General features: G+C 41.3%; 1 protein-coding gene across 1 annotated transcript; it reads right to left on the minus strand.

Moving 5' to 3' along the window:
- Window positions 1-14,025: 14,025 nt before the first annotated feature.
- LOC143317488 (protein c-ets-2-A-like) lies at window positions 14,026-18,932 on the minus strand. The gene is made up of 7 exons (XM_076725641.1): window positions 18,794-18,932; window positions 17,306-17,425; window positions 16,970-17,173; window positions 16,369-16,566; window positions 15,193-15,405; window positions 14,958-15,076; window positions 14,026-14,241 (listed from the first exon to the last, which is right to left on the minus strand). The coding sequence occupies exons 1-7, from the start codon at window positions 18,930-18,932 to the stop codon at window positions 14,026-14,028; spliced, it is 1,209 nt and encodes a 402-aa protein (XP_076581756.1).
- Window positions 18,933-20,193: the final 1,261 nt, after the last annotated feature.

A 20,193-nucleotide genomic window follows, 5' to 3' on the forward strand; every position in this document is an offset into this window, starting at 1 on the left:
ATATTAGCAAAATGACTCAAATATCAAAAAAATATTTCAAATAATACTAAAAATTAAGTACTTTAAGTTTATCAATCATCAATTGAATATAAAAAGCACAAAAACTGCCAATCTAGGACATATCTATCATGGGAAACAATCTGCAGTGGTCACACCACGTGATCATCGGTCGCACCACATGACATTTTCAAATTCAGTTAAATCTTACTGAGACAGGATTAGCCACAAAAACAAACCCACCCTCAGGCAAGTTTTCAAAACAGCAGTCATGGCTGGACGGTCGCACCATATGGTATTTTGACACTTTAAATTACAGAAAAATTAACAATAACTCCTGATTTTTGAAAAGTTGAAGTGACTACATATATAGGAGAGATACTACATATAGATTGTATATTTTTATTTTTTTATTTTTAAAAAAATACAGCCAGACAGAATATTTAGGCAGGATTGTTTTGTGAACTTGAGATCTTCAACCATCATCACATCAGCATAGAGGTGAGTACAGATTTAGTGGATTAATCTTACAAAGTGGAGTATCGCTTTAATTTTCACTTTGATGTTTATTTTACTTGTTTGTTTGTTCATTTATCAGGTACAGTGCATATTAATTAAAAGTGAACTGTAAACATGCCGGAAAAGGCTAGTTTTCATTCACAGTCCCTGGCCAGATCTAAGTTGTAACATATATTTAAACACATAGCATGCAACAGAATGAACAAAGAGGCATGTACTAGGCAGGCAGGCAGTTACAAAACAGACAGAGGCAGCTGTTGTAGTAACTTACTAATGTTTAGAATTTTTAGATAGCTGTGTCATACACCAACTTCACCACAACAAATTCCTCGTATGTGTAAAATCGTACTTGGCAATAGAGCTTTTTCTGATTCTGATTTCTGATTCTGATTTTATTATTGATGTTAGTTTGCTAGCTAATTTACTCAGCTAAGGTGAGCTAGCTAACGTTAGCCAACCTGCCTTGGTTGCTTTCATCAGGTTGGTTTGGTTCATCTTCAAAGCCGACATCATTTTGCCCAGTACTAATTGGTCTTTGTCCTAAAATGTCATTCATTATGTCGAACTGGGGGAAGGGAGATGGGTCAGACCCGCTGGAAGCGTTTTGGCGCTTGGCCTTGTAGTACGCCTTTTTCAGTGTCTTCCAGCGGTGCTTTATCTGATCTGGTGTTCAAACAAACCCTGCTTCGCGTAACTTTTCGCTCACCTTTTTATAGATCTCGCTATCCCAGTACTTCCTACCGTCTACAAAAGACATTATATTCATGTGTTTCACCACATGTACAAAGTGAGTTGTCTCCTCCTCGCTCCAAAAATGTGCTGTCCTCCGTTTCGTCATATTTTCAACTAGTTCCTGCACTCAAAAGACCAAGATTCCTTGTGAATAGAACATGCGCAGAACACAAATTAGTGTTCCCTTCGATGGATGTTCGGTAGGCGTATACATGACCAGTTATTCGGGTTAGGAAAGGAGTAACCCAGGGGTCATAGTCGGGTTTTTAAAAGCTGGAATATGAGCATATTCCGGTTATTGAAGGTGTTTACATGGCTGTGTGCAACCGGGTTAGTGCTGATATTACGGTTATGAAAGGGTGTTTGACTGCATGTAAACGTAGTGTATGAGTGATCTGACAGGGAGTGAAAAAGTCGAAGGGCCATTCAGAGGGAGGAGTTGTACAGTTTGGCCACAGGCAGGAATGATTTCCTGCAGCGTTCAGTCGTGCATTCTGGTGGGATGAGTCTCTCACTCAAAGTCCTTATGTGCCCGAACAGCACATCATGAAGTGGGTGTGAGATGTTGTCCAAGATAGTCCGTAGCTTAGTCAGCATCCTCGTCTCTGACACCACCGTCAGAGAGTTACACTCCATTCCCACGTCGTCACTGGCCTTGCAGATCAGTTTGTTGAGTCTGTTGGCGTCCGCCATCCTCAGCCTGCTGCCATCTGTCTGTGTTTTCTTTCTTTGTTTTGTTTGTTTTGTTTTTCAAAGTTCTTGCTCACCCTTGATTGAACCTTAGCATATTACTGCCTTAGTCAGCGATAACATATCTTTCAACTTGGGAAGACTGGCCATATCTTCAGGAGAATAACATATTAATTTTTAATTATAGCTGCTGCACAGCAATGGTCGGGCCGGGCAATTTTAGGCAAAATTAGGCAATTCTGAGCAACGAGCAGAGTGTAGGAAGATGGAAAAAAAAGTGTATTTGTGTATTTTACATCCGTTGAGGCTTGAGCTCACAATTTCTGGCACAAGCAAGAGACTCTGCAGTATATATGTTTAAAACTTCTTCTAGCTCAGCGTTTCTCAATTCCGGTCCTCAGGGACCCCTGCCCTGCATGTTTTAGATGTTTCCTGCTCCAACACACCTGATTCAAATGAGTGGCTCCTCGATGACGAGCCGATCATTTGAATCAGGTGTGGGGTACAGTAGCTTCACCAAAGTACCTTTGAGTCTTATGCTGTCTAACCTAATAATTCAGGAAAGATGACAATGTGTATGTCTCTTGTGTCCTTTCAGTTTTTGTAATAATGTTTGCAATTACATGTGTAGCAGAACTGGTCTGTAGCTGACCCTCTTCTCGCCTCTTTGCATTGCTCAGGAGAAGTGTAGTGATAAAACAATCAGACTTTTAAGAGTTATTGACCATCTGGAAAGTTCACAGGAAGGTGTGAACCCAGGCAGAGACAAGATGTCTGGTTTAGAGACATCTTCTCACACCCTTTCAGGGCTACAAGAGTCACTGATAACACTTTTACTTCTAATTTACATCTGGTCAAGGCGTTCTCATGGAGGTGCTAACTCTTTTTTGATAGCCCATGGGAGTTAAGGACAATAAAACTGCCTGGATGGACGAATGCCATGTCCCAAAGGAATCTTCAAACCAGATAATGCTGATGGGTTGTAAATGAAACATTCCTGAAGCAAACTGTTCTGTATGTCTGTGTGCCTTTTTGCTTAACCTACCAAATTAACCAAATCTCAATGTTTGATTTAACTGTAGATGCTATTACATTGCTAAGCTCGTGATCTGTACAATAACAATGCTTTCCTGGTTTTCCTAACTTACAAGATGACGAAACTGTGAATTTAACTATTTCAAAGGTTTTCTCTGAGTTTCTACCATGTAACCATACCGCCATCTAGAGGTTCATAGCAGTTAGGTTGAATGTGCTTAGCGGGAGACATTTATTAATACGTAACTATAATAGCGATAATCATTTCGGCAAATATAGTCTGCCCTTCTTTATTCCTTCATCATATTAAAGTTGTTATACCCTTAGTCATCATGTTTATTGGGATTAGTATTAGAAAATGTTACCGTATTCATTATTTAATGTTGTCGTTATTCATAAGAATTGTCTAACGCATGTGGTGAACACGCATGTCGTTGTTGAAGTGCCATTATCATCTTATCATTTAAAATATATTCGATTGACCATAGTGAGAAGCAGATGAGCCCTCGTATGAATCATTAATTAATTCTCGCTCTGTGGAATGAAATCACGTTGCGCATCTGCGAACCATCCTACATGCGTGACGTCCTATTGATTACACACGCCCTGGAGCGATGATAAAGTTAGCCACGTGCAACGGACGCCAGTCCTAGTTTTGTCTTTCTTCCAGTCTAGTTTTGTTTTTCTTTCGTCTCATTTTGTCTTAGTTTGTGTTAAGTTCTGTTCTTTAGTTTCCAAGTATTTTTCCGCTCCGTCGTTTTCTCAGTCTTTTTGTTGCTGCTCACAACTACACAGAGTGGCCTGATTTAATTCTGCAGAAAACGCACTTTTCTAATCTTCGTGAAACTTTCATTTTTGCTCGCCACGCCAAGCCGTTTAATTCCTATTTTTGTTGTTAAAATCTAGTCACGTAATAATAATTTTGAAGACATTTTCGACCGGCCATCGAAGAGTTTCTCAATCTTATTATTAGTAATCAAAAGCCTTGCCAAACGGCCAACAACTAACTGACCGCACCAAAGACCTGTAGCCTGCTACTGACCCGCTGGTCCGGGTTAAAGAACCATCAGAAGCCGTTCCTCGTCTGTAACCGACACCGAAGACCCTCAGCTCCCGAGACATCCCTGTCCAGCACCAGTTCTCATTAGCGGTTCGCTTGATTCGTTCGGCAGACTGCTGTACGGGCCAGAGTGACGGACAACGGCGTGGAGCCTCTTCGTGTTAGTTCGGGGCAGACCTCTACAGGAACATCGCTGACAAAGTAGGCATACTTAAGCGGTTTTGAATAAGAGTTGGTCCGTGAGGTTGAGATATTGTTAATTTGTCTAAATTCTCTAAATCGTTCATTCAACAAATTAACTTCATATTCGCGTACCCTTTTCCCTTTAAAACCTACTTCACACTATCGCCAAACTCCATTCTCTTGCCATAAGTTCCTCTGTGCAGTGTTTGTGTTAATTTACCTCATCCATACAATCTATCGTATTATCCATGATTCATATTCATTTCATTATTGTGTTTAATAAATAATCTTTTGCATACAAGTCGTTGTCAGACGGTGTCCTTTTGAACTGGATATAAGCAATCCCTGTACTGAGAGTTTACGCCTTAGATTATCAGACTGATCTACTGCTGGTTCTTTCGTTCACTACATCAGCATTACAAGATATGATATACAAAATCCTTCTTAGCTGAGGAAGGTTGGTGCCCTTAGTAATATTAACGAATGTAACATTAATTTAGAGGTAAGTCCCCTACACATGGATGATGCGGGCACCCTGCTTAATCTTTTCTGCTGCAGTAATATATCCACCCAGCAGTCCAAAAAACTCTTTCAGACATGCCCGGTTCTCTTGATGCTTCTCAAGGTCAACTGTAAAAGTAGAGAAAGGACATTGTATGCATTAACTTGCAATGATGATGTTCTTTACCTAAGGACCTGTAATGGGAATTCTTATTATTCATAATTTATTTTACTCAATCATAAGCATTCACTGTCTTAAAGCCAAATGAATAACCATGTCATATGATTAGGTGTGTGCCATAATCTGCTGACCATGACACCACGTACAGTGTGTTATTCTGCACTGATTAAGTGAACCTTTTGTCCTGATTGTACAACACATTACGATGTGCCTATTGTGCTGACATTGCTCTGATGATAGAACAGAGTCATCCTGTCTACAAAGAATGTATATAATCTAACAACTTCTTCTGCTCCGGCTCTTTCTTGCTGTCTCACACTCGAGACAGCAAGGAGGGAGTCCGTCTGCAGGTGTCAGAATAAACTCTGAGAAAGACAACGTACGACTCTGTGCTTTTTAGTACAAATTTGCCAGAACAGACCACACATTGGCCACACAAAAGCAGCAAAGCACAATATTATACTATGGGAATTGATAGACCTCCAATCCACCAGACCAGCCCATATATAAAAACCCAGTTTGTAGAAGCTAGTCCCTGTAATGTAAAATCTGCGGAACGGTATCTTAACACAGAAGTTTGAGTCTGGAGAAGCCTTGTAACATTAAATAAACCTTGAGCAATGATCCATACCCAGTACTGCAGTGATCTTCTTTGGAGCCTCGTCTATAAACCATGCATGTTTCTGTGCCTTGACCAGTCTCTCTGAAATTTTGAATATCATTTATTTTATGCATGTTTCCTGCTTTTCATGATGTGATGTTAATGTTTGGAGGTAAGGTTTTAATGTTAAACATACCAGATTTACTTTGCTTTACACTGAACTGGTGCCCGACCACATCCTATCTCATCCAGGTCCTCAGCTCTACCAAGATGCCATTGATTTTTTTTGTTCTAGGTCTGACAGATGGCGGTGCCATGTTTGAAATGTATTTTATAAAGGCCACAGCATCCATCAAATAGCTTCTCTGGGTTGTTGGTTTGAACCCTTTTCCTTGAAGGTGTGCAACAAAACTTGAAGGACAAAAATACAAATACAGTCATGTCCTCTACCCTACGATACACTGATGCTTCTTACAGTGTAATACCCACAGATTCTAGCATGGTTACAAAGGAAAAGAAGGACAACATTTGGGACTGCTGAGTCTGCCAAGTACTCTAGAAAACAGATAATGTGTGGCTCGCTGCTTGGCATTTTCAGAAGTTTTCCTACTGGGGTTGGCACCTTCTGTGTGGCCCCTAAATAGCCTCTGTGCACAAGCCATGTGACGTACTTCCGTTTTTCGCCTGAAGTCAGCAAACCAGTTTCCGGTTTGCGGCTAGCTTCATCCGCATCACAATGAACTTTACAAGATGCCTGCAAAATCTGCCAAAGATATCTATCAACGATGTTCATCGTATCGTGGATGCCCATTTCCCTGCTCCGAAGAGCAAACGGGAAAAAGGGTTTCGTCTCTACATCTCTACTTACGTTCACCAGTACGAGGGTAAGTGATTTATTGGTGACGTTAGCTGACTAGCTGACGTTAGCAACGTGCTAATTTTTTAGTTTTGCGTTTGCTTCGTATGCTCTTTACTGTTACTTGTTGTGCTAACTGTGTTGACTTTATGTCCAAAGATCAGGGCACAGGTGATGTTTCTGGGCTTGATGTCAGTCGAGGGCGGCGATCCAAACACCGGCTCTTGTCTTGGTTGCTGTGTAACTGTTCCATTCAAACAGTGTTGGCACTGCGTTTGCTGCTAAAACCCGTCTACCTTTGGGGGTATTTCGAATTTGGGCATTTTCGAAATGTGGGCTGCATACCTTCGTATGCTGAGTTACCGAAAAATCCCGTCCTGCATATTTTCTACAGCCACTGTGCACGAAGTTCGGTGTCCTTCGGGAAGCAGTGGAAGCTAAGCTCGCTGTTATAGCGACTTGAGCCGGCACATAGTGGCACACAACAGTGCTCATTAGAGCCACCCACCTTCTTCTGGAACTTAAAAGTCCCTCTCACATTATACTTCGTCTTCTTTCGTGGATGTTGATTCATTTTTCATTCCTTGTATTTATTTTAGCGCTGTTTTGACTGGAGCGGGAAGTAAAAGCGGAAACTGGTTTGCCGATTTCAGGCGGAATCGGAAGTACGTCACGAGGCTTGTGCACAGAGCCTATTCCTCAACCAATCTTACTGAAGAGGAAGAATATAGAGCAAATTAAATGTTTTTGTTTGGTCTTCTTTCTTAAATTGACCTTAGACATCTTTACAGTCCAGTCTGCTCATTAACACAATATCCCCTATCATTCAAATTCAATACTAGTACAGTGACTATGATATGAGGGTATCTTCACCATAGAAAGGGACTTTGCTGGGGTAAAATGGTGCACTTCTGCGATGTTTTGCTGCCTTAAAAAGAGCACATGAAGCAGATTTTTTTTTTTAATCAAGAATTACTGAAAAAATTGGTCACATTTAAGAAGTACACCAGAGGAATAACTCAACACTCACAGTTGCACGCATTGTTGAAGAATGTAGCTACTTGAGTCATCATTCCTCTCAGTTTCAATCAGGAGCAGGTCCTTCATCACCTTTAGTTCAGCAGAGAGAAACTGGTAGTTCCAGCACCCAGGATCAGGGGTCCTCAGGACGGAATGCCTTATTCCTCACTTGGCCTGTTGGTAAGCTGTTCTGGCAGGGGTGAACTTAATAGGGGATAACACTGATGTGTCGCAGGAAGCCTGGCTGGTTGAGGTTGGTTGTGCTCTGCAGTGAGAACACTTTCAGGTTGATCTACCATCCAGCTTTAGAACCTGGATGGTCAATCATGCGTGAAGGCCTGTCATCCAGCTGCTGCAGCCGTCTTGTAACCTGTTATGCATAACATAAGGTAAGTATCTGCAGTGGCATGTTATCTGTAATCATAAGTGCAGGTAAAGATAATGTAACCTGTGGCACCTCCTGGCAGCATATGTTCTCAGGCTCTGACTGCATTGTTGCACAGTTTCCACATGTGCACCTGTAGTATCTGCTCTTCTGCAGGAAATTCCTATCTCCTGGGCTTGAGGAATCCTTCTACCCGTATATAATGTAAACCTTTAACATAAACAGTGAGAGGCCATAACCATATTAGGCACCCTCTTACTTTGCAGTATATGCTCTGCCATAACCATATTAGGTCTTCTTCAACCCTTCTGTGTTAGTTGAACACAACTCCCCTATATAATTCATGTCTGAGATGTTGTATGTGTGTGTTCATTCGATTGGCTGAAACCACCCAGACATAGCATGTTGTCTGAGATGCTGTACTTGTTCTAATAAACCTGTTTATTTATGAATAAGACAGTATCGGCAGAGAACTTCATCATCTTCACTTCATTGCTGCATCATTTGTTCACAATACACCTACACAAACAAATTTAAAAAATGACGATTCATGCGTGTATAGAGCTAACGAAATAAGAAACTTTGCATACCAGCATTTGCAACCAATAATAGCACCCACATTTTAGATTTGAATGTGCATGCTCTCGCTAGGTACTTTTCTCAGCCTGAGGTGAATGGCCAATACTGCTGGTCAGCAGTGTCCTCCGTGTGCGCTCTGCCCATTCATGAGTAAATGACAAGGAGCGCTGAAACTAACAGCACAGTTAGACCAGTCAATGTCTCAACAGCCCAGTGGTCGAATTTGATGATCGACACCTCTATCGACCAGTCAGAGTCAAGAGAATCGAGAGGCGGCACCCAAGTTCACCATAGAAACACCAATGACGATCCAGAAGGAAGTAACCCCAGAGATAGTATACCGCATGAAGAGTGTTCCCCCTACTCAAGAAACCCCCTCCTCTTCATGTAAACAACCGGACCTTCGGACTCTCTGCTTTATATGATACCAGGCTTGTGTGGTTTGCGCGACATGGTGAAATCAGCAAACTCACTAAAGTGGACATACTCTATTTTCGTGTTTTCCTTACATTACCATATCATTCCTTGGGGTATGAATTATGTTTCATTTGGGTGGCAATGCTTGGTAGGGGCTTTTAGCTGAATTTCTCCCTGTCATTCTGGTATGCTAAGTTGGATTGGTGCTTCCTAGCATGAGCATTGAACTGTGCGCATCTCACGCTGCCCCCTGTACAGGGGGTGCTTGTATTGAAGAGGAAAAAAATCGAAAGACATTTTTTGACTTTCAGAAGCGTCCTGCTGAATTCTCTGACTTTGAGGTTCTGTAGGAGCCTCCCCTCCTTCAGAATCCGATTCAGGTTCGAGCATGTACAGTTAAACTACTGAAGCACTCGGTCTGTTCATTGCCGCCGTCTGCTACTTCCAGACGGGTAGTGCTACATGAGTACGCTCTCCCCTTTAGCACGGTAACAGTTTATAGGTGGGGCATAGGCATGAGCAGCACCTCATTTGCATTTAAAGCTACAGACGCCAGAAACAGCACATTCTGAAAGGGACTGAAACAGAAGGAAATACAGGGAGGCGAGAATTTTTTCCTAAAAGCTATTTCCAGCAAACAGCTTCAAAAACATGTTTTATCGAAGTCATAGACCTATGTAACTTACTGAAAAAGCTTTACAGTATGGGACTTTTAAGATCCAGCTTTGTAGTATACTTGCCATATTGCTTGATGTTTGAAAGGGAAGCAAGGTTACCAGTCGACATCTGATTTGGTACATCACCAGATGGAGAGAGTGAGTCCTCTTACCAACAGCATGTCGCTCGGATAAGGAAAGACTTGCAGAATGCCTACAAGTTGGCATCTGAGGCAGCCACAAAAAGTCACTTGAAGGTACACTATGACCAATGTGTAAGAGATCTGGCCTTGGAAGAAGGTGACAAAATCCTTATTCGGAATGTTGACTAACAGGAAAGCATAAACAAGCATTGCAGAACCTGCCAGTATACAAGGTCAAACCAGAACATGGCTCTGGTGTGGTAAAAACTCTACACAGAGATCATCTTTTGCCCATAGGTTATCTAGTTAGACTGTCTAACCTTTCTGATGATACAGGACCTGTTAAGAGAAAACCTGTCACAAGATCACAGCATACTCGACCAAGTCAAAGATCAATTGATTTGGATAAGGTAAGGGTGAGGTACATCTCTCAAGACCCTATCAAAACCCTGGAGATAATGAGAGTCAGGACGAGGAGAGCTCTGAAGTCTCAGAAGATAAAACAGCTATGGAAACAAATGCTGAAGAGTTCCCCAAAGGCGAATCTCTCCCCGAAAGTCCCAGAGAGAACCAAAACCAGTCAGTCATTCGATTGTCTTATGATCAACCTGGAAACCCAGCCAGTGAGCCTGTTACCATCATGCATCATGGGATGGTCATTCAGCTGACAAAGAAGTCAGAACACCAGTGAAAAGGCACAAATCCTCCAGTATGTTGTCTGATGATGAAAAAGGAAGCACCCTTCAAAGTTGAAAAGAGACATAAGGTATCAGATGAGAACATCTAGACAGTCAGAAGGGGGAGGGTGTAGCTCTAGCTAAAATTAATTTAGACAACAGGATGTAAATAGTTCAAGAAAGGTAAAATGAATGCGTAAAATGTATATTTATGGTTAAAATTTTTCAAAAATGTAAGACATAGTCTTCACAGTTAAAAGGTCAAATGTTGGAGTTCATGTGAATAAGCACAGTTTGATATGTATGGCCAGCACATGTAGTCAGTATGACGATCTAACTTGGATTGCAGCCCAATGTCAATCTTTGCGTTTCATTTTAATTGGAAGGTCCTAAAGTTAACAGCCAATTCAGGTGCGTGACTACAAAAAGGGATGGGGCTTAGTCGTAGGCTGAATAAGTTTTGAGTTTTGGAGACAGAAGCAAATTATTATCGACAGGAGAACATCACATGTTGTGAGAGAGAGAGAGAGAGAGAGACAATAACATTCCTGACTCAAGGGTTGACAACAGGTTATCCTACAGTTGGACTTATTGTGATCTAGACGACCTACGTAAGAGTTTGTACTGTTTTTATACCGTGACTAAATGTGATGTGTATAAAGAGTGTGTCGCTAATCATGATTAGTGTTAGCATTAGCGTAATAGCCATTAGCTTTGCTGTCGTACCGTTAGCGTTGCTTGTGCTTAAATTGGTGAAGACAAGTTATTGCTAGATCGACATGAAATAGTGTATGGACTTGTTGCTCAGGTAATGTATGTGATTCAGGATGACGGAGATTTGTGACTGACAGAGAGAGGACCTGGAAACTTCCAATGGACCACTATGGAGAGTGATTTCCCTCCTGCTGGTGTGCTGCCGTCCATTAATATGTTTCCACTCACCTGCTCCGCTGAATTTCCCTGGATTCGTGAGTACTGATAAACTAGCACATGCCATTTTATTTTCATTGCTTGTGTTATCAAGTGATGCGACCATTACAGTTTTAGTCTTCCACACTCCCACGATTCAGGCCTGCAACAGTGTTTCGTTACTATTTGGTTTGTTGCAAAGTGTGTGTGTGTGTGTGTGTGTGTGTGTGTGTGTGTGTGTGTGTGTGAGAGAGAGAGAGAGAGAGAAAGAGAGGGCCCACAGTATATTAGTAATAATATTGTTGTTCATAGCTTAAAGATGTTATGCATTTTTTGATGTTAGAGTTAAATAGAGGTAGCAGATAAAAAGTTAAGAAGACTTGAAGGAAATAACAGAAGCAAAGCATTACTTTGTGTTTATTGATATTGGATATAATTTGTATTTTCATTTATTTGAGACAAAAAGACTGATTTTATTTTGTACACTTGGATTAATAAGTATTCATTTTAATGGAGGCACCACCAGTTATTTGAAATTTTGAAATAATATTTCACAAGTACAGACATTAAAGTAAATCCACTTCTCACTTGTTGGAAAAGCTGATCGCTTTTTCAGCCATCCATCCATACTAAGATTGTGCTTTCTCTTGCCCCAAAACCTAAACAGATGAATACATTTTTTAATGCTGGCTTGGTGTTTCAGTATGTGTGTGGGGGAACTCAAGTGGAGCTGTGTGACACAAAAGTTAAGAACACAACTATTTCCAGATTGTGTCATTTTTTTCTCCTTTCCTCTAAAATGCCTCATTGTTGCTTTTTTGTTTCATATTGTCTTGTTTTCTTATGGTGTCCCTACAAGGAGGAAAGTAGGAAGTGTTTTATTATACAAAGTTGTTTAATGGATAGAAAACCTGTCATCATGTCATGTCAGCTTTTATAGACTTATTTAGAGCTGGATGACCCTGGAAGGTGCCCAAAACTATGCCAGGGAACTTAAGTTACTAAGACTGCTTTATCCAAAAACACCCAACCATAGCATTAAATCACACTAAAGTTCATCCTGGCTTAACCTCCATAAACACATATTTTCAGCACTCGTGTATACTGTTTACATGAGCATACAGTTCACTACGCTGTATTATAAACCACTTTTGCAGATCAGTCAGGGTTAGACTGCAAGGAGCCATTCTTAAATCCAGAGGAGCAGAAATGAATCTCCTGAGATATTAGAAGCCGATAAATCAATAAAACCTTCTTGTGAACCAGAGATGTTAAATTAGACCGCTTGATTTCTCTGCAGGAGCTCACTATTCCAGTCACCCACACACAGCCTGCTTCACATATTGCATGTAGTGAAGTGAAAGGCAGAGGAGGCTGACTGAATACATCAGTCAGGTTCCATTAGCCCAACCACCAGCTGATCTCTGTTAAAACACCTCCTGGCAGGGATTCTTTCAGGCTGGATCCCTGAGTTCACCGCCTCAGTCTTGACAAATCACCCCGTCTGCTTAGCTTCTCGCTGGAAGGAATTATTTGGATGACAATGAAAATCTGCTCAGTGCAGGTCGCTGGTTCTTACACTGCTGCACAAGAGAGCAGAGCTGCTCTCACGCTGGAAATAATGGCTTTGCACAATGTTGAATTTGTGCGTTTGATATGAAAGTGCTGTGACAATGTTAAGCAGCTGTTCAGATGGAAAACAGCAGTGCTTCGGTTGATGTGAATGTTGTTGATGTTCAGCAGGTAATGCTAGCCATGGACACCGTCTTAGTTTAGCACGGTAGCATGAAAACAGTTGCAAAACAGCACTAACCATAGTAAAGTTAAGGCTGATGGGAATTTTTACGTTCTTGCTCAGAAACTTATTTAAATGCTTATTTTCTTCTTCCAGAGCTTCCACCTGTATCCACTTAATACAAACGTAGGCAAAACACATTCACTGTTTAATTGCTGTGTAATTTTAAGTCAGCGTGTCTACATTCAGTCCACTTAGTACATGGGCTAAAACACTGTTAAATTCCACAGGTAATCAACAAGTGATGTATTTTTTTGAAATGAAAGATATTATTTTAATACAATATTATGCAGTAAACACTGTACTGACGAACCAAATGCATCAGTCTCATCTATTCACAGAGAAATCAATGACATGAATGAGTTAGCTGAGAGTTTTATTGTTTGACATTCGCAATAGTCAAGATAAAGTGCTACATTCCACTCAAGACTCAGAGCAGAAAAATGAGCAGACAACCTCAGCATCCTGGCACACATGTACACACACATACAGCACACACTGTGTTATTGATGTTCGAATGTCTTGAACGACTCTTAAATCCTTGTGCAGTTGTGCATAAGATCTGACTCAGAGAGCCTCTCAGCTGCTCAGTTACAGACCCTCATTCAGCGTGCTTAACCAGCAGCACAAAGCAAAGACCCACTGAGGCAAACTGAGAGTCGCTCACAACTACAAATCCAGTGAGCCAGACTTCAGCAGAGCTGTTGGCGCTCACTTCTGTGAGTCAGAAGTGAGCAGGTAGCCAATTTGGCCAAGATTCACAAAAGGTACATTTTTGAGGGCTGCTTTGCTTGTGTTGACATGATGGTGGTATTTAACAGAGCTGTTGATTTATTAGAGAGCTTGGGAAGTGTAGCGAACTCAGCACTCACACTTGTCTCCCAGCTGGAGCTACTATAGGGCTCGCTAAGTTCACAGTCATTCATGAGTCATTCAAAGGAACCAGTCCTCTCATCACCTCACTGTGTATCGCCCTCTGAAACGCAGATGGTCGCTTCTCATAAATCATGATGCTAATTAAAAGTTATACACTGAAAGATCTGATTCAAAAAGTGACTCTTTGCTCCTTCTTGCCAGTGTTTGCTGAGGTCATTGGCGATGCTTTTCACTGATGTTCAACATGGCGTGCAGCTCTCCAGGCTCATATCCCAGCAGGCCTTGTAGGTTGCAGACAAAGCGGTAGACATAGCGTTTGCCGGCCGTCTTGCGGATGATGTTTTTGTCGTAGTAATATCGGAGACCACGACTCAGCTTCTCATAGTTCATCTTGGGCTTGTTCTTCCTCCGACCCCACAGCAGAGCCACCTGGATACAATGCGAGACGTTAGCTCCAGAGGTCAACAGCAGTTGACATTAGTCGCACAGCTTAGAACAAAGACTGAATGCAGAGGGAAATGTCAGCCTTGCTCAAAGGTGAAAAATGTCTGCCAACAGCTCCAAAACTGTTTTACCTTCCTGTTTGTTGTTGTTTGCTGGCAGTGCATAAACCTGTCAACCTTATGAGGATAACACTCACACTAGTAATATCAACCAGTTGAAAAAAATAGCTAACTACGTGTTCATAGTGATGAAGAAGTCCAATCTGGTCTGTCACTATAGCTTGAAACATGCCAAACTGGATGAGCTGCAAGGACAACAAGCAGCTTTCACAGCTGCAGCTTTCACCCAAACCTAACCGTATATCCTTCATTCAGAAGGAGAATTTGTAAAGGAGAGCCTTGTTGCTGTTGCACAGCTGCAAGGGAAAACAGTCCAGTGCTCCCAAAGTGAAGCAGTTCCAGCCATCGCATTAGAGGTTATGATGCATGTATTCAACAATTTAGTGTGGCCCTCGAAGAATGTTATGTTTATTGAAATGGCCCTTGGCAGGAAAAAGATTCCCCACAACCGGCCCATATCTGCCTGGACCTGATATTCATCTTCTCATCTGACTGTGAATATAACAGAAAACAAATGATTTTCCCAAATGTAGAAGCAATTTACATCCTATATTGCTCAACAGATTCACAGTCATTAAGTACCTCATCAGGGTCTGTCAGCTTGAATTCCCACCCATCTCCTGTCCAGCTTATACATGACTGACAGCTGCGGTCTGTGAGAAGCTCCAGTAGAAACTGCCACAGCTGAATAGGACCACTTCCTATTGAGACACAGTGAGAAGAATGCCTTGAAGACTTGATGCATAAAGTTACAGCTGACATAAATCTATCTGAGATACAAAAACTTGATCTGGTACCTCCTTCAACCACTACTCACCAGTATAACCAGCAAGGACAGCTGCTGGTATCATGGCTCTGCCCAGATCTGTTTTGTTGCCCACGTATTCTTTGAAGCTCATGTGTGGCTGTGTAAAAGTGAAGACATCTTCAGACATGGTCTCTTCCGTCACTTGCTCCATATCCTGGAGTGGAGCAGCCCACGATAGAGAGCCCATGATGTCCGGGTCGTCACTGTGAGCAGAGTCTGTCTCTACACGTACAGCAAAAAGGCAGGTTAATGAGGACGGAGGCCTCTCGGGTGATTATGCAGAGCAGCCTCTGGCAGCTGTAAGTGGGACCTGTTTGTGATGAATACTGGTCTAGACAGCGCTACCATTTGTTTTGCACAAAGTGTTTTTGCTTCATGTTGATTATCCAGTCTGTGTAGATGTCACATACAGTACATACATGTATACAGGTATGCATATTCTTTAACATAGGTTTTCCACAGTATCCTGAAAATGCAACTTCTGACATAAAAATCACATTAAAGCTGTTATAGCAAATGTGTTAGTACACAGTTGCCTATTTTCACATCCAACAGACACACTAGCATTTATTTTTGGGCCTTCTTTTGTCTAATATTCACTTCTTTTACTTTTGCCTCCTTTGTACTCCTTCATTTTGCACTTTCTTTGTCAGACAGTTGTTAACGTTGTTGTCTAGGATCATGCCTTTTCATTGATGGGAGAAACTTTCTGCTTTTTTTTCCACTCTTATCAAGATGTTGGCTAGTTTAAAATTTTAATGTGAATTGATAGAATCTGTTTAACCAGTCAATATACTTAACTTTATGAATTGATTATTTTGAGTTCAGTATTTATCTGCAAATCTGTACAATGACTTATTGTAGTTAAAATAAGTTGGTAAAACTGTTATGTCTTCGAAAAAAGTTGTTTATGTACCCAGCAAGCAGACACAGAGCAACTAGCATTCCTTTCAAGTGTTTGTGTCCACCGGTTAACATAAGTCACTTTTCACTCCACCAACTCCACCAAATATGCCTTTTTTCTGATTCAGGTGACCATTTCAATAGCATTTTTAGAACAATGATGTTATTTATAGGCATGACTGAGACCAAACAGTAACAGGTTCTGTTACCAAAGACACACTGTATTAATGTCTGTCATCTGATTTGTACCATCAAGTTTAAATGTATAAAGTCTGTTTTCACCTCCATTTCCTCCTGTTTCCTGCAAGGGAGCCGCAGTGATCACGTTCCTGCTGGGATCTTCTGTTTTGATCAGATAGTAGTCTTGATGTTGCACCGTCACAGGGTCCAGAGAGTGAAGGTCCGTCCTCTCAGTGGGATGATGCTGAACATGGTAATTGTGTTTGTCGGAATGATCCTGAACACAGTCTGAGTAGTTTTCTGCAGAAACATGAAAAGAGGAATCGTAAATCTCATCAGAATGATATACAAACTTGACATAAAAAAAAAGGTAACTGGTAATTGTAAGTGGTAATTATGGCAATGACCAAAGGGTGGAAAAAACATGTTAACTGACATTATTACCTTTGATTTGAAGCTGGCAGTAAGATGGAAGTGTGCATGTGGGTAACGAAGAACTGTAGTCATATTCATTCTCTGGGGAGTCAAATTCACATGATAAGGTTTTTGTCAGAGGCCACATTGTGTTATTATTCCATGATGACATTATACATGTACCTGAACACACATACAGTATGTAAGTAAATGGAAGTATCTGCAAGGCACAGTTCAAGCTAAATGGTGAGTTTGGTAGAACCTGTCGTAGGTTGAAAAAAGCCTTCACCTCTCCTCATATCCTCCAGATGCTCCCACAGGATCTCTCCTGCAGTGCAGTCGGACATCAGGCCGAGGAAAGCCTCTCTGTCTAGGCCACACAGCTCACCACCCTGCAGGCCTCTCAGTTCTGAACCCAGGTAGTGGAGACCAAACTCAGCCTGGCACCAATCCAGCCAGTAGTTCACCTCCCATTCAGACCACAAGGTGGGATCTGGATCAACACAAATATGAATCGCCTGTAGCTCTGAATGCATCAAATGGTGCTCTAGGCCTTCTCACCTCCACTAAGAAAGGTTTTCACGCCTCTATTGATGAATGAAATGTTCTGCATGTGACTCTGTACCTTGTGGAAAGTGATGGTTGATTCTCTCTTGAGCGAACCCAGAAAAACTGGCCTTCACCGCCTGGCTGAGGACCTCCTTACTCGTTGGGGTGAGAGGAGGAACCTCCAGGGTGTCCAGCTCTTAGGACAACAAGAAAAAGTGAAAGTTAATTTCATTTTCACACCCTGAAATAAGTACAAGCCCATATTTACACAGAAGCAGCATATTACAGAGTTTATTTTCATTACAATGTAATCAAAGCAAATATGTCTTTATCCACAGTGTGCAACAGCTTTATTTCAATCCCCATACGTAGCATTTGTAAACAGTATATAAATGGTTTAGAACAGCCAGATGTATAATGTCCTCATAGTTTACATTCATAGGAAATATTACAAATTTACTAGTGTGATTCTGTGTTTTAATATAATACAGATCAATTAGTATATTTGATAAACTATTCCTGAAAAACACGATTTGTAAAGACACTTTTGGTACCCATCTTCTCCTAGAATTTTCACGCAACCAAGATGATTGATATTTCAAACCATGCATCACTGTTTGTAGATAGGAGCTACGATTTTCACTGTCAACAAGTGTTATATAGATTTATTTTTTTATTGAGCTTTTGAGATTTAAAGACAATCCCATAGATATATGTTGTGTTTATATATTTTATACAGTATATCAATATAGCATACCTCGCTAATCAACTGATCAACACAGGCTCAGCTCACAGCTCAGACTGAGAGCTATTATGATTTGTATGATACATGGCACCTGTATACAATACAAACTCCATCCAAGTGTTCAAATATTCACTGTTGCACATTGATCAACTTTGCATACACTCATTATGACAGCCATTTAAAGCCCACTGGCATCTGTAAGTCATCCAGTACATTACAGAAAGCATCCACAAGTGATGCCAATCAGCCTCAATACGCACAGCAATCACACACATTTTCTTCAAGAGATCTCTCTAGTCTATTAAATCCATTTATTCTTTTCATAATTAAGTATTCATCTGTTCATACATATGAGAACTGAGCTGACTCTGTGCACTGATAAGGGCCACAGATGCAGCTGAAAGCTCAGGAGTATTCTCATAAGTGGACCTTGGGTTAAAATCTTTTGTCAAACTACCGTTGGTATCCATGGTAAAGGAGGATTCTTCAAGCTCAACATGTCACGATGAGTTTCAAACACATTTCAAAAAGGATTTTAAACTGCCTGTGAATGACTTAAAAACAGCTGATAAATGGTTAATAACACAACATTAGGACTTGTTTGTGTAACCACCTATCATTAAATGTGATTAAAGCTATGTAGAATTCATTAATTATCTGTTTGTCACCAAATGCTTCATTAAGAAACATTTTAAAATGTCCTCCTACTTACAACTCCATTAGAATGTATCACAAACCATTGAATTACTAGAATGACCAAATTGGAACAAAGAAGAGTGTGATGAAACAGTGAACGGATGGAGGAATAGTTTGTCCTACCGTAAGTACCGCAGTCCATCCGAGTCAGGAACTGGGGATCAGGTGGAGGAAACTGAGACCACAAAGAGGGGAAAGGGGCTTTAACATGATAGATGGGCGGGGAGGAGGGGGCCAGTTGTGATGGACAACTGCCAGTCATGTGGATGTGGGAGGGGCAGGAGGAACAGGTCAGGGGTGAAATCCCAAAACCGTCACAGTAACATAGAACGTTTGTAGAATCATTGTATTTGCTGATGGGTTTTCATATATCAGCGTGATTAATTTCTATCAGCTATGGAAGCTGACCATCCCAAGAAGAAGAAGAAGAAGAAAACTTAGAAGCTTGAAGGTTCATTTTTGACTTTGGAAACAGTAATGTTAGGAAACATTCTCAATTCACTGTCCACATACTTGTTTTCTTCTGGCGCCTTCAACCAAAACTCCATTGTCCCCTTATAAAGGTTTAAAGCTGATGGGGAAATTCAGTAAGTGGCCCTTGAGATAAGACTTCTGGCTCAAAGCAGTAAAGTAGGTGCAGCCAGAGTCCATAATATTTAACACACGTCTTGAGGATCTTAATTGGTGTACATAACCCAACATACAGTAAAGGTGTTGATTCAGCACAAGTCTCCAGTACAGCCTCACAGCGTCGTGTTAGAAGTGTGTGGAGCTCTGCACTCCTCCAAAGGCATTTGATCATTCTGTGTTTTAATGGTGGCGGTGGAGAGCGGCATTCTGAAATCTCCTGCGGGTGTCCATTTGAGCCATGGTGACTGTGAAGACCATTCACATCCTGTTCAAACAGTCAGTGAGCCCTCCTGCCCTGTGTGGAAGCACTCTTTATGTTTCTACTCTCATTTGTTCAGCACTTCGCCTTAATTTGTCTGATACCTCTGTTCCAAGTTCAAGAGTTAAAAAAAAACAGACACACACACACACACAAACACACACACACACACACACACACACACACACACACACACACACACACACACACACAAAGTGCTTTGAAGGCCAACAACAGCTTCATTTACCCATTTACCAATGAACATGTTTCCATGCAATTTACAATAACTGACCAGATTAATCAGACTCCTCAATTCAACATCTTTCTGCACAATGGCTAAAGAAGACGCCACGATTTCCTTTCCATCTCTGTTCTGACATGAGAGGCAGACAGAAAATATATACAGTATGTCTTTGATGTGAGGCAATGAAGTCCAGGACCTACATCACCCTCTGCTGGCAGTCAGCAGAGGTTAGCTCGGGTGCCTTATCCTTGTGTCGCTGCACAGTTTTAGTTTGCTGTGTGTGTTTGTTTGTCCTGGACTTCATCTGCCAGCCAATGAGGATAAGGACCTTCAGCTTGTGCTTCATGGGTCAGACGCATCAGTGAAGAGAAAGTGAAGACTTTCTGTGCA

This window comes from Chaetodon auriga, chromosome 24 (assembly GCF_051107435.1).
Source record: "Chaetodon auriga isolate fChaAug3 chromosome 24, fChaAug3.hap1, whole genome shotgun sequence".
Taxonomy (NCBI): Eukaryota; Metazoa; Chordata; class Actinopteri; order Chaetodontiformes; family Chaetodontidae; genus Chaetodon; species Chaetodon auriga.